This window comes from Micropterus salmoides, unplaced genomic scaffold (genome assembly GCF_014851395.1).
Source record: "Micropterus salmoides isolate LMB-PRFRI ecotype aquatic unplaced genomic scaffold, ASM1485139v1 Ms_hic_scaffold_16, whole genome shotgun sequence".
Classification (NCBI taxonomy): Eukaryota; Metazoa; Chordata; class Actinopteri; order Centrarchiformes; family Centrarchidae; genus Micropterus; species Micropterus salmoides.
The window spans coordinates 8,529,107-8,543,654 of record NW_024040707.1 but is presented as its reverse complement, the minus strand read 5'-3'; the positions used below and the strand labels follow the sequence as shown (position 1 = coordinate 8,543,654).

General features: G+C 43.0%; 1 protein-coding gene across 1 annotated transcript in view; it reads left to right on the top strand.

The window, feature by feature from the left end:
* Positions 1–14,548, top strand: part of plxna2 (plexin A2) — a 178,383-nt gene that overhangs the window by 17,814 nt on the left and 146,021 nt on the right. Inside the window, exons 2-3 of the mRNA XM_038722831.1 lie at positions 6,659–7,992; positions 12,400–12,582. Of these exons, the coding sequence (XP_038578759.1) occupies positions 6,787–7,992; positions 12,400–12,582 (1,389 nt within the window). The 5' untranslated portion in view covers positions 6,659–6,786. The remainder of the gene's footprint in view (positions 1–6,658; positions 7,993–12,399; positions 12,583–14,548) is intronic.

Here is a 14,548-nt window from a genome sequence, read left to right as displayed (position 1 = left end):
AGATTCAGATTGTACAGGTGTTCATGATCTTGAGTATATAATTCATATGGACATGATTCATTTTCAAATTCACCAACCACTGAAACACACCACACCACAGGTACTTTACCTTTCATGTTGTACAGCTGCATTCCTCCACATATGGCTTTCTTTATAGCACTATATTGACTCTCACAGTGACAGTATCGTGCAGCATCAGAACCATGCTTCAGGAATAGTTAAGGCCCTACGATTTGATAAAATGTGTATAATATCAATCAAAGATCCTGATTTAGTACCAGTCTGTGTGTGAGCTGAGGTGAGATATCTGATCCTGTGGCCTCCAGTGACATCCGGCTCTGTTTGTTTTCTTCACCCGCCGAGGATTCGTTCTTCTTTTGCTGAGGCCCTTTACAATTTAGATTTATGGAAATGCTGCCTAATAGAAAACTGCTTTCACAGGATGACAGACAGCAATGATGAGGCGTACACCATGTAGCTACGGTAGAGGGATTGCCTGAGAAGATCATTCCTCAGGATTCAACCTCCAATTTAATAGGAAAAGTACATGCGGGCTGTTAGTTGTGTCAGCATAAACAAGGATTGAGAAAAAAAGATGGTATAATTTATGTACGTCTGTGCTGGATGTGTGTCTGTGTTCCTCTGTCTACATATGTGCATGCCTTTGATTGTGGGTGTGGATATGTGCATGCCTGAGCTTGTACAAGAGCATGAGAGTGAATGTGTGAACGCCTGTGTCTTTGGAGGAGGTGGTGGCTGTGGGAGGGGAAACAAAAATCATTAGAATAACAATGACATTGTAATCTCTCTCAGAGAATATCATAGGTTTTAGGCGTAATACCAGCGTGTGCTTGCTCAAACAGAGTTTGAAGTGTGTGAAGCGGGAGGGGGGCTCAGCAGAGACAGGGTTAAAGGGAAAGATTAAATACACGTGCCCTTGTTTGTATTCAGGGATAATCAGCTATGCTGAGACTCGATTATTCATGTGTCATGATGACATGCTTTTTTTGTGGAACATCTCAAAATGTGTGTGTGTGTGGGGGGGGTTAAATAATCTTTTATATGCATTCATTGGAGTAATAACTCTGAGAGGCTGAGATGGAATAAAACGTACTGTGACTGCTTTCAATGGGTGCAATTCAGTGAAAGGCAATTGAAGGCCTTGCTGCAGGCCTCTAAACTCAGATGGTCATGAGCAAGTGCACTGATTTGGGTCACTAACAAAGATAGTGCTATTAAACACTGGATGCAAAGTGCTTAGTAGAGTGCCCTTAGAGCACATGCTTAATCGTGGACAAGTGCACATTAATTTACCATGCGCCACTAAATTACAGCTCTTTTAGCCATAGCTCCTAGCCTAGCACACATAGTGTGTAAAGATAACAAAAACAAAACAGTTTATAAAAACATGTGCAATGATGGCTGTGAATGAGCAGTAGCAGTGTTTGCTATGTTCTGATGAGCGAGTCCTTGGCTAAGTTCAGACTGCTGGCCAAAGTGACCCAAATCCGATTTATTTGCCCATATGTCACTCAGATCTTATCTTTATAACAGTGTGAACAGGCCAAGTCACATAGAAACAGATCGGATGTTTTTAAATGCGACCTGAGTCTGGACACTCAGGTCGGAATTGATACAACTTTGACATCACTGTAGAGCAGCTGTTATCACAGTCCTGCTGTAGACTGAGCTGCGGTGAATGAAAATGCTCCACAAAAGCCATAATTAAACATGTGGCTATCCTTCTTCACTACCTTGCTATCATCTGCTCACAAATTCCCTTTCTTCCACTTGAGATCCACCTGACAGCAAGCTCTCTTCTGAGTTACGTACATGCTACTTGTCCGTGCGGACACAGTGGAGAGAGAGAGAGAGAGAGAGAGAGAGGGGGGGGGGGAGGATTGAGTTGTGGGCAGTTGCGTTTTACAGCGCCAGAAACCGTAATGAAAAGGACAGAAAGTTGTGAACACTCGTCATGATATTGGAGAAATGTGACCCATAACGTGAGAGGACAATGAAAAACGTAAGTCTCCCGTGAAAATCCGAAGGGTTAGCAAGTATGAGCTAACCGGAGCTAACATCTGTTGCTCTGTTTACTTCTGTACGACAGCGTGCTACCTTTCTGCGCATGCGGGCCACTTTCAGGTTGCAGACAGTGAAGTCTGATACGGGTCACATTTAAGCAAGAATGTGAAGTCTCAACGTAGCCTTTGTGACACTAATGTCACAACTATTTCCTCCTAAGTATTTGGTCAGTCAGTATGATGAAATTTTGAATTCTGTCACAGAAGAAATATTAGGCATAACTGACTCCTTCCAACACCACAGCACAGGAAACCAGACAGAATGAAATGATAGCAGACACTGGAGGTCTTGTGGTTTCTGATCCCTCCACTTTGCTACTGTGTCATTTCCTTGTGGTGGCTTGAAGTATGTATGGATGCAGAAAAGATGTGTTGAGTTTTCTTGGAAGCTGACAGATAGAGCTGGCACTGAAGCAGAGAAATCCATTTCCTATTGAGACAAAAGAATGTATAAATATAACTCCAGCTCAACAACTCAAGATGCCAGTGAGTCCTCTCATTATCTCGGCTCTTGATAGCAGCAAAGAGAGAAGACAAATGGACTAACCTCTGCTGCTAATCGCTTTTTTATAGGCTCCTATAGATGATCTTCCCTTAGGGAAGATTAAACTTTCTATTTTTACTGTGCAAATGGCCACATCAACTGAAAATCTTAACATGCAATGAACAAAATGTTAAACATTTTTCAAACCTTTTATTTCTCTTGACTAGCTGGTTTGTTGATTTTTGTTCCAAGTTGTCTGTTTGATTTGTAGCGTATCACTTTTACTTAAGCATTAAGATTTTACGCTTTACATTAATCATTTAGAGAATAACAGATTAATCCAAAGCATGAAATTACAATCTCCCATTTCCTTTTCCTATCCGACTACAATGGATTTAGCGCCGTAAGTGGATTTTGGTTTATATTCTTTATCTTCTCAATACAATTGCTGTAAATATGAATTTTGGAGATCAAGCAAATTTGGCTGCATTGTTAAGAAGCTTAGTATGTGGGGACAATAAGGACAAAAATCAAAAGGCACAAAAGCAAAAGACCTGCTGCCTATTCTAGGGTGAGAGAGGTTTAGAGCTGCTCCTTCTCTAGAGGCCACTTCCTCAGTCCTGTTCTGTCCTGATTCAGTTTGCTGGCTGTTGCACTGCCCTCAGGCTGTTGTGTCCACAACCCTCAGTGGTGGTTTGCATAGCTTATCACTTCACATTTTCTCATCTTACCTATCCCTTCTGCTGCTCTTTAGCATCTTTTCATGAGATAATTGACCACAGTACAGCTACCTTGGACCACAGTTGGCACGGCCACTGTATCTTGCCCAGTGAATGGGGAAATCACCAGCATTTCAGCACAGGGACCCACAACCAGACACAGTGACAGAGCACAGGCAGCCACAGGGACCAGTTTGTTTAACAAGCGCTCGGAAACAGCCTGGCTGAGTGTGCCAACGCAGTGTTTTGTGTGCCTGACTATTCATTGTGAATGGAAAGTTTTGCAAAAACTGTCTTTTCTCTGAGCTATGATCACAGCTTGTGTGCATGCTGGAATATGAGTGCTCTTCTGTCTCTTTCGACTTGATGCTCTTCTTTCTTTGCCTTCAATGTCTGCCAAAGAGATTGTCAGATGAGTGTTAAAATGGATATCTACTGACAATGACCACAATCTTTTGAGTTTTGTTTTCTTGTTTCATTTGATATTCTTATGTGATGCAACACACTGAAGCAGCTGACAGTTTGTCATCATGCCAGTCCATCTGTCTTCCTCAGTGCGACCACAATTGTGATGCGTCAACAAACTGAACTTATTTCAGAACCAGGACTTGTTGTTTTTGGTGTTGTTAGAGATAGGCAGACAACTGTTCACTGTGAGTGAAAATATTGCTGATATTGCAAATAGTCACCTGTTGTTAGAGCCACGGCACTAATGGCAAAAATGGTTCTCATATAGCAACATTTTCAAACCTGATGACTTATATTTGCAATTAAAAGCTGAATATTCTGCCTTTGTTCTACCTTACCCATTATTGTATTCACTGCTAACACAGTCATGCCCTCTTCTTATTCTAGGTCAGTAGGTAACTATGTTTAAGTATGAATCATTCTTGGTTGCATTTAAATGTTAATTTCCTTCTCGGTAATTCTGACTCCTCACAAAAAAGACATGGCTTTGAACTAAAGAGCACAAGGGGTGATCCGGTGTTGTTATTCTTTTCAAGTCTACTCCTCAGCTGCATAGTACAGAGAAGTCTCTGTCAAGTGCAACAAAGAGGTGGTCATGCAATCAACTTAAACAAAGACTTCATTCCCTCTGTTACCGAAAGCAATATGAATGGATAACCTTTGTGGTGCCTTTTATTTACACCATTCAGTCACTCTCTTTCTCTGCATCTGCAGCTGTTGCTACAACATGAGGGAGTAATGCATGGATTTCTCCCAACGACTGCGGAAGAAGAGAGTAATAAAAAGGAGAAGAAGAAAAGATGGTTGGGACTAAATGTTGTATACACATATAAGATTAAGGGGTGGGGGTGTAGCAAAAGCTCGAAAGGGCAAAAGGCTGCGGGGCTTGAGCAAAAAGCTGGCTCAGCAGGAGGCTGATTATATCACCAAAGGGATTCACTTTGCACATCTAGCATGTACAAACTCAAACAAAGGAGCATGGCAGCAAGCAGGCAGCTTAAAGTAAGGGTGGGGGTCTAGCCCTCGCTGCTTTTTCAGAGGCAATGGCACTTTTATGGCCATGCTAATAAAGTGCTTCTGGGACAGAGCACCTCCCACACCTCTGCCAGTACACAAGCCAAGAACAGCTTGACTGGGCCTTAGGACCTGTGTTTATGGACACATGGATCAATACACTCCCTAAGGGTCAATATTTAAGTCTGAGTTGAATAGCGTACCCGTTGATCACGTGTGTGGGGTGGGGTGGGGGGGGGGGGGGGGGGGGGCGCGAGATGCCCATTACCAGATTTGGAAAGAGGTCTATGAAAGGGCAGACATGGTTCAGAGGGAATCCCAAATCGGCTCTGCTAATCAAACCTGTCTTGAACACAGTCTCTGTAGTAGCCCTGGATATCTCTCCACTTAACACTCCTTTTCCTATCCTCAGTTGCAAGTGCTTGTTAATTCAAGGCGCAATCACTGATTATTCCAGCCACATCTTTCACCCTTGATTCTCTGTGCCCTCGCTGCTGAAAATGCAAATCTGGAGCGTGACAAACGATGTAGGGCCGTTTCTGACACGTTCAAGCCCCTGGCGTCCCCATGTCTCTCCCCAGCTTACCTCCTCCAGCTCCACAGTAATTACCCTTGTTGGATCGCTACGCCTAATCATACTTGATTTTGGGATGCACTGCCATTGTCTCCACTTGTTAGCCCCTTACTTCTTGGTTCTGATAGAGTAAACTGATAATACTCAGGGAATGAGGCGCACACACACAGACTGTATATTCTGTTGGCTGGTATGAGGGAACTGTGTACAGATCTAATACGGTAGCTGATTTATTTAAAGATGATTGTTGTGCCGCAATGATTAATCCCTCTACGATCTGATCATGTCAGCAGGAGATGAATAGAATGAAAGGATAAAAAAACAACAGCAATGTTTTGAAAAGAATAATTAATAGATTCAGATTCTTTAAAACAGGCCCCTTAAAGAGCAGAGAGCAAGGGGAGGGGTGTGTGAAAGTGGCTCCCAATTTGTTCTCGCTTTGTTCCAGTAATAAGATCCAGGCCTTCCTTTCCAATGGACGAGATAATTAACTCCTGGGGACAGACTGCACAGAGCTCCATCTCTTGGTTTATGGCACATGGAGAGAGATCTCTATGGCCCAGGCTGAGCATGGTTGCATAAATTGCAGACTTTGCTTGATGTATGTTTTTACAGATAGATATGGAAAGGGGACAAATGATAGTAGAGTTGGGTGATGGGTTGTAGCCAGAGTAAAAAATACAAGTGAGGTGGTGAATGTAGAAATTAACTGGTGTTTTCAAGGAAATGAGCACAGGGATTTCAGCTGTGTGCTCATGTATCTGGTATGGGCATTTATCGTTAGATTTTTATCAAAAGCAAAATTAAAGACTTATTTTATGTCATGATAATGTAAATTGGATCTGTTCTTAAAAAAATTGTGTTTCAAGTTTCAAGATCTATGCCTGAATACGATAAAAATACATTTTCAATGGAATATAAGTCTGATGAGTCATTGCCAAGTCTTTATGTGAAATGTGAGTATGTGGGCAAAGCTGCTTTAGATGGTCTGTTCTTAGAAACCGTTTTGCTCAGCAGCAGTGGTAGTATGAGTCAGGTCAGGCTAATTTCCGTTGCTGTAACCTGCCTCTCTTTCCTGCGTTGTCCGACTGTGTCCAGCAGCTCCCTTGGAATGTGCACCATAATGGCTTCCGCCCATTGTCTCTTTAAACCTCCACTCCTCTTTTCCACAGCTCATCGTCTTACTGAGGATGAACTTTGACTTTGACTGAAGCAATCTCTAATGAAGAACCTTTTCCATTTGGCGTTGTAGGATATATGAGTCATACTGTGACATCTAATATCTTTTCTCTTTCTTTCTTGTTTTCTTTTCCAGAAACATGTGAAGAACCTTGCGGAGATTTGACCTGCAAGTTAGCCTTCAACAACAAAAAGGCCAAGGTCTCCTCCCATCTTCCCTACACCCATTTTCTCTGCTCCCTCTGCAGTTTCGTTGCAGACCCAATGATCATGGAGGTCCAGCAGGCAACACGCAGGACTTTATCACCTGACCCTAAAGTAGGAGCTACAGCTACTCTGCTAGGCTTCTGGCTCTTAGCGATCCCTGCCTTGTGCAGTGGGCAAACATTTAATAGTTTCCACCCTGAACGTCGGGACTGGGTCTTTAACCACCTGACAGTTCACCAAACGACAGGAGCATTGTATATTGGAGCAGTCAACCGTGTGTACAAGCTCTCAGGCAACCTGACCCTCCTTGTTTCCCATGATACCGGCCCAGAGGATGACAACAAGGCCTGCTACCCCCCTCTGATTGTCCAGCCATGTTCGGAACCCCTTGTATCTACCAACAATGTCAATAAGCTTCTCCTCATTGATTATTCACAAAATCGGTTGCTGGCCTGTGGCAGCCTCTACCAGGGTGTCTGTAAACTCCTCAGATTGGATGACCTCTTTATCTTAGTAGAGCCCTCCCACAAGAAAGAGCACTACCTCTCCAGTGTCAACCAGACTGGGACCATGTATGGGGTCATTGTGCCCTCACAAGGCCAGGATGGAACCCTATTTATTGGCACAGCAGTAGATGGAAAACAGGACTATTTTCCTACCATCTCCAGTCGGAAGCTGCCCCGTGACCCAGAATCATCTGCTATGCTTGACTATGAATTGCACACTGACTTTGTGTCCTCCCTCATCAAGATACCATCAGACACGCTGGCACTGGTCTCCCACTTTGACATCTACTATGTTTACGGCTTTGCCAGTGGTAGCTTTGTTTACTTCCTGACTGTCCAGCCTGAGACACCAGAGAACAGTATGTCATCAAGCGGATCAACCAGTGACCTCTTCTACACTTCTCGCATTGTCCGCCTCTGCAAAGATGATCGCAAGTTTCACTCCTACGTCTCTCTCCCCATTGGCTGTGTGAAGAACGCCATTGAGTATCGGCTACTGCAGGCTGCCTACCTCGGCAAGCCAGGCCGCGTTCTCGCTGCCTCGCTCAACATCAGTGCCCAAGATGATGTGCTTTTCACCATCTTCTCCAAGGGCCAGAAGCAGTTCCATCGCCCTCCAGATGACTCAGCACTCTGCGTGTTCACCATCCGAGACATCAATGCACGAATTAAGGAGCGCCTGCAGTCCTGCTACCAGGGAGAAGGAAACCTGGAGCTCAACTGGCTGCTTGGGAAGGATGTGCAGTGCACCAAAGCAGTGAGTTACAGTGATAGACACTGATTAATAACATGTTTATACATGCACACATACACATATGTACTGTATAGACAGTATGCACACATTCAATTACTGTATGGAAATGATGACTGAAATATAAATTTTCCACATGGTGACAATCCGTTATCGTACACAGTGATCAATGGGCCAAAACTGCTCCTATTTGGAAATGTAAATTATTATATACACAGTTAATTCTTGTACAGCTATATATACTTTCAGGTGAATCAGGATTTCACTGATATGGTGTAGGTCATTTGTATTATCTCTGAGTTATAATCAACCCTCAGCCAATGATCTGTTGTATATTTTAATGGTCAGAATTCAGACATTACATCTTGTTTCCTTAAAATAAGGCAGTAAGGCAATGACCAAAGCTTCTCAATGAGCCTAGAAACATTGTTCACAGTTTTGAGGGCGTAGGCTTAATGAAAATAAACACAGCAATCATCAGGAAATGCTTTTGACTGCCTTGTGTAGCATACTCTCTGTTATCAAATGACTCTCTCACTTTGTGCAATTACGTCAAATTGTTTTGCAGCTCTGATATCAGGCATCATCCACTTTCAAGTATATTTCATAAATTAGGGTTGATTTATTTTTCTTGGCAACCATCAAAGTGATAATATTCTCCTTGAGCACAATACAAATAAATAGACTCTCCCCTTCTAGAGCTAGAAAAAGTAGTCAGGGGGTGTCGCTCAAGTTACTCTGATGCTATCATAGATCACACAGCAGACTATTCCTTCTGAAATCCCCAATTATCCTATAACACAAGGCCGTGTATCTGCTACATGTTGTCAAGTCTTGATTTTTTCTCATTCCCAGGAGGCTACAGTCCTCTGTGCTTTCATTCTGGAATTGCTAATAGGAATTTAAGAATGTTAAGAATTAATGATTTGCCAAGTGTATGACTAGTCAGTTACATTGTGTGTTGTGTATGTGTGCTGAATGTCTGCATGTAGAGAAGGGTTCCCTCCTCCCTCCTTGACTTCACTTGATGTACATAGGAAAGGCTTGTGAATGCAGCACATCGATACACTATGTGTGTGATGGAGCTGTGGTGTAGGTCTTAATTTATTTTTAGGATTTAATGATATCCCTACCCTCACAATGATGAGAGCCACTGATGAGCTTCCTTTGTTGCTAATCCCCCTAGGTCTCTCAATTGACCGCTCTTATTAAAATCAGTAAATTCCCCATTAGCACAGTGTCAGAGGTGATTGTCAGGAGGACAGAGACATTATCTTGAACTAGTGCTGCTGGGTTTTATTAGCTCCACTGAGTAGGCAGGAGAAGAGGTTGGAAGAAGGAGAGTAGGCGGAAGAAGGTGAAATGGTGGTATATAGTGGTGAAAATTCTGAGGTTGGGAGGCTTTCTATCTGTGGGAGCTCAAATTAGAGCCTTTTTCCAGTTTCCTCAGAAGAATCCCCAATCATCTCAGTGTGCTCTGAAGGATGCCAACCGTTACCTGCAAAGCTACACCTCCCACTCTATTCTTTAGGCAATAACGTTCTGCTCTCCTTTCACATTACACACAAGGATACACAAGCTTTGTGTGGTGTAGCCACATAGATAAGAAGATGTAAAATACAGCCCTTAAGATCATGAGCTCATGCTCATTGAGCAGCCAATAAATCCATAGTATAATATGGATTATGCAGATAGATGTCAATGGATGGGGAAATCTTAAAGCCTATACAAATTACATTTAACAACCGGATATGTCAACCATGCTAACATTGTCTGCTTGCTGTTAAATCCCCAACTCAAGCAGTGTGGCTGCTTTAAAGTGCACATATGTTTCATATTATGTCTTTCTTAAATAAATATGTTCCAGAATCTCTGTGTGCGGTATTTTTAACGCGCCCATGTTTGAGATCAATCAAATTATAAGGTGAATCAAGGTTAGACTAAACCCTTTAGACTGTATTTTTGTTAACTGTTGACAGTACCTCGCTTGGTTTCTGAGTAAATTACACATGCAGTCGCAATGCTTTTCCTCTGGTCCACTGCTAACAGCAGGTAGCCAGTGAGCTCAAAGCAGAGAACCTTAATTATACCCCCAGCTCTCATTCCCTTCTTGTGGACATTTCACTGTGTGTACGCACGCTTACATGCAGGCGAAGCTGAGGCTGAGAATGGAACAGAGGCTGAGCCAGGGGATTCAGACACAGCAGCCAATCAAAGATTTATCACCCAGACGTCCAGCCTTCTGCCATCTGGAGATTCACACCATCTCTGTAGTCAGTCCCAAGCAGGAGAGCAATGATGGGATTCTTTCTGTATCAGGCTGTCTGTGTATGTCCTTCTCTGACTAACACTATCATCCTGTCTTACTTTTTGCTCATGCCCCATCGACTAATTAACAACTCATGAGAGCAAAGGGGAGCTCACATTGATAACACTGATATACCCTGGGAGGGAAACTCTGAATCTTGTCACATCTAATTCATCTTTCATTCAAATTCCAGATCAAATGGAACCATTTATGACATTGTTTAACAAGATTATGTAGTCTACTGTTGAAGCACAGAAGCAGACCAGGGTAACAACTGTTTTTCAGCATTGATTCAACACTATATTGTGAGTTATTCGATAAGGATTAATCACACAGGGTTAGAGTCTATTTTTGTCTCTCCACAGCTCTGCTAAAGATAACCAATGTAATCTGTATCACGTGTAAAAGACTGAGACATGGCAAATTACATTTCTTCACTACATGTGAGATTTGTGATTAGAATACAAAAACCAATCTGCATCAAGGTGAACAAAAAAACTCCAACCAAACCGAATGGAGTCCAGTGGGATTTATGTTGGCTGCCAAGTCTGCTAAGCGTACATCATCTAAACAATCTTGATATAATCACAACCAAATGGTGTGGAGCCCAACAGACCATATGTGGAATAGCTGCATGTGTTTGAGGGAGTAGCTATTGATAAGCCAATGTCTGGATCTCACGGCTGCTAGCTTTTCCATTTGATTTATTGTGTGTCCATGTCTAATCAGCTTATGATTAAAACAAGCATCACGCACATATATACAGTACATTTGATTTTTATAACCATAACAGAAAAGAATCATATAAGCTTACCTGTTTTTCCTTTAGTTTAAATACTGCAGTGGAGTACCCCATAGCACTCTGTGCTATTTTGGGCAAACGAAATAAAAGGAAATGCCATAAAGTGGGGGGCGTGACTATAAGAGATTATTCCTTGTCAGCATTATTGCTTTTGCTCTGCTCATGAAAATCTGCGTAGTACTGAAAGGTTTACAACCATGGTGTGTAGTAAGAGGCTGAGCTGCCTCCCAGAGTGGGAAATGTCACTCAGCATAGTCTGCTTATACCACTCTGACAGGGACGAAGACAGAGAGGAGACAGACGAGAGATAGATATAGTGACAGAGAGAGAATTATTGAGTTGGAGTTGGGTAGAGGGGATAAATATTCAGAGGCAGAATAAGATTGTGAGGTTGACACTATTGGATATATACATGTGAATGCCTGTCTGGCCATGTGACTTACTCCACGTGGCACTTAGAGGCCACTGCCAATCAGACTGTCTCAGCTGACCCTATAAAACACCAGAAAGACCACTATCTTTCTCTTCATCCATCACCTCCTATTTTATTTGAGATAGACTTCAGGATGGAGTTAGGTCTCCACTCTTCTTGTAAGATGTATGCTATAATCTTCCCCAAATTTTCCTAAAAACTGAAGTCAAACCTAACGAGACTTTATGGTAGTGATTATTTTCTAATGAATGGGTAAATACAGTTCATTGAAGCCTCTTCACTTACAGGCCTATTTCAGGGTTTCATGGTTATCATGCAGTGTGTTTGCCGGTGCACATAGTTATCATGCAGTATGTGTCTTCCTGCAGAGGCGTGATGATAGGCCCGGGTAATGAGCCACAGTGAGAGCAAGGTGGAGCTCAGTCAGGCGGAGCTGAAACATGTCTGCCAAGTGGAAAGGCAAACGTTTGTCTGGCTGGGAGAATCGCCCGCGCACCTCCACCTTGCTCTGACCTCCCTCTCTCTCTCAGACTCACTTCTCTCAACCCCTCATTCCCGTCTCAGTCACTCTCTGACACTGCCACTATTTCCACAACTTTGACCATCACCCTCTCCTTCTGTCTCACTCTTTCACCTTCATCTTTCCTCCTTACTGAGCTGTCTTCTTGTATAATGCTCTGTGTCTCAGCCTCACCACTCTCCTAATGTCTTATTCTCTATGTCTGACGTATTTTTGTCACTCCCCCTCACATTGGATTACAGTTGTTTGTCTCACAGTCATGATCACCTTTTTTTCTTTTAATGCCTTTCTGTTTTCTCTCATTCATTCATACTTCATCCTATAACATTTGTTTTCCTTTCTGTCTATAGCCGGTGCCCATTGATGACTCTTTCTGTGGTCTGGACATCAACCAGCCACTTGGTGGATCTCAGCTGGTGACCGGTCACACTCTCTACACCGAGACTCGGGACCGCATGACTTCTGTCACCTCCTATGTCTACAATGGCTACTGTGTAGCCTTTGTGGGCACCAAGAGTGGACGTCTAAAGAAGGTGAGTACCAGCTGCTTTTCTCTTTCCACCCAGCAGTTACAGGCCTGTTGTTGGAGATTTGTGCTCACTTCATCATTGTGATACATAAGGACTCAGGCTGTCCAGTGGTCCATGGGGTACAGACACTGTGAAGTGGTCCTCTTTCCGTGCAGATGGATCATGGTCACTGGGAAACGTATCTCCTTAATATTTAATGCCTGCTGCCAAAGCGTCGGAGAGGGGTAATGGCGATGGCTAGCTCACTGTAGTGGTCATTACCAGTTCCTTGTTAAGTGAGATCCAGTGTCGCAGTGTCGCAGTGTTGAATAACCTGCACTGGCCCATTAATTTTAATAGGCACCTTTCTGCCTATGGCCCACTGAGAGGCAAAAAGGAGAGCAGGTCCATGCACTAAACCTCGTCATTGCCTAGTCTTGGAGTTAGAGAACAGAGACGCCACAGAGGGTTAAGGGCTGCTGGCCACTTAATAATGATAGATTTCACACCCCAGCCACAGGAAACAAAGTATTAGATGTATTTCTCAAGAAGAAGATAAGATTGAACAGTGAGGAAAGTGTGCTGTGCTCTCGGTTTGTATGATATGAGGAGTGAGACTGTCATTCAGTGTCTTTGCACTGTTTTGCCTCTGACATCACCCCAGTATGCTGATGCTTAGACTATGGTCCCATGCACACTACTGAGTTTTTTTCCAATTAAAACACAGACCTTTTGCTACGTTTGTACCTCCCGTCCAGACTATAACGGCGAAAACGAAGACCTAAAACAGAGAAGTTTGGAAACGCTGCCGACCCCGTTTTGCGTTTCAAAACTCCGGAGGGCGTTTTAGTGAATACGGGCAAAAACGGAGGACTTCAGAAACGATGACGCAGCCGCTCACGCTCGGCTCTCTGATTGGGTCAGAAACACGATGCTACTGACCGGGTTTTTGACATGGTATTTTTATTAAAATATTATGTACCGTGCAAACACTTCTGCCTACACTTGTACTGTGCATGTCACCGTATTTACTTTGCAACAACTCCCAGTCTGTTTTCCACCGCCACACTCCTGTGTTACATTCAGTAACAGTCCCAGCTCCTGGTGCATGCAAAAAAAACCTTCTTCGTCTGTATTTATTTTTTCTTTCGCCAAATCTTCTGTAACCAGGAAGAGACCATCTGCTTCATGTTTACACTGGCAGGCGCATGCCCAGTGTACCTGACCGGCCAATAGATGTGCGTTTTCAGTCGTTGTAATGTAGACAGAGATCAACTCCAAAACTCTAAAACGCTGGTGTGGACGGAGATCATATTTGTTTTTATTCTCGATTTGTAAACTAAAACGGAGTAATGTGGATGGGGCCTATGTTGAATGTTAAAACAGTAATGACGTGTTTGAACGGAGATAATGTGTCCATGTGCTTTGAGGCACAATAGTTGTTTCTCTTGCATACTGATGGTGCTTTCTAGACTAGATTTAGTTGGATGAAGGATTTGTCAGTATTCACTTGGCTCCTTCTTGTGTGGGGGTGCATGTTTGAGTGACAGCAGGAATGTGTCACAGGGCCATAACTGGTTTATATAGTCGTTCCTCCCCCTACTAACAACAGCTGCATGAAACTCAGTGGAAGATACTGAAAAGGAAAAAGAGTTCCTAAAAGCAATTTGATACCTCTTTTGGCAAGTTCTTTGTTATTCCAAGTCTGGCAATACAACACAAATGGTGTTGGCCTGGGTTATTTTGGTCTCCATCTATTCATAATTAAATCAATACCAATCAGGCTGTGGTGGAGAGAATATTCATTCGATGTAATCCCCTGTTTGAGCTGTTTAATAATTTAGCATCTTTTTCTACTCGGTTAAATTAGATGAGACAGAAAGAGTGTTTTCCCCACTGCATTGCTGTTGCTTGCATATAGTTTTTATCTCCCTGTTTCCTTCCACAATCTTGTCTTTAGCTGACGCCTCTGCCTTCAGTCCATGCAAAA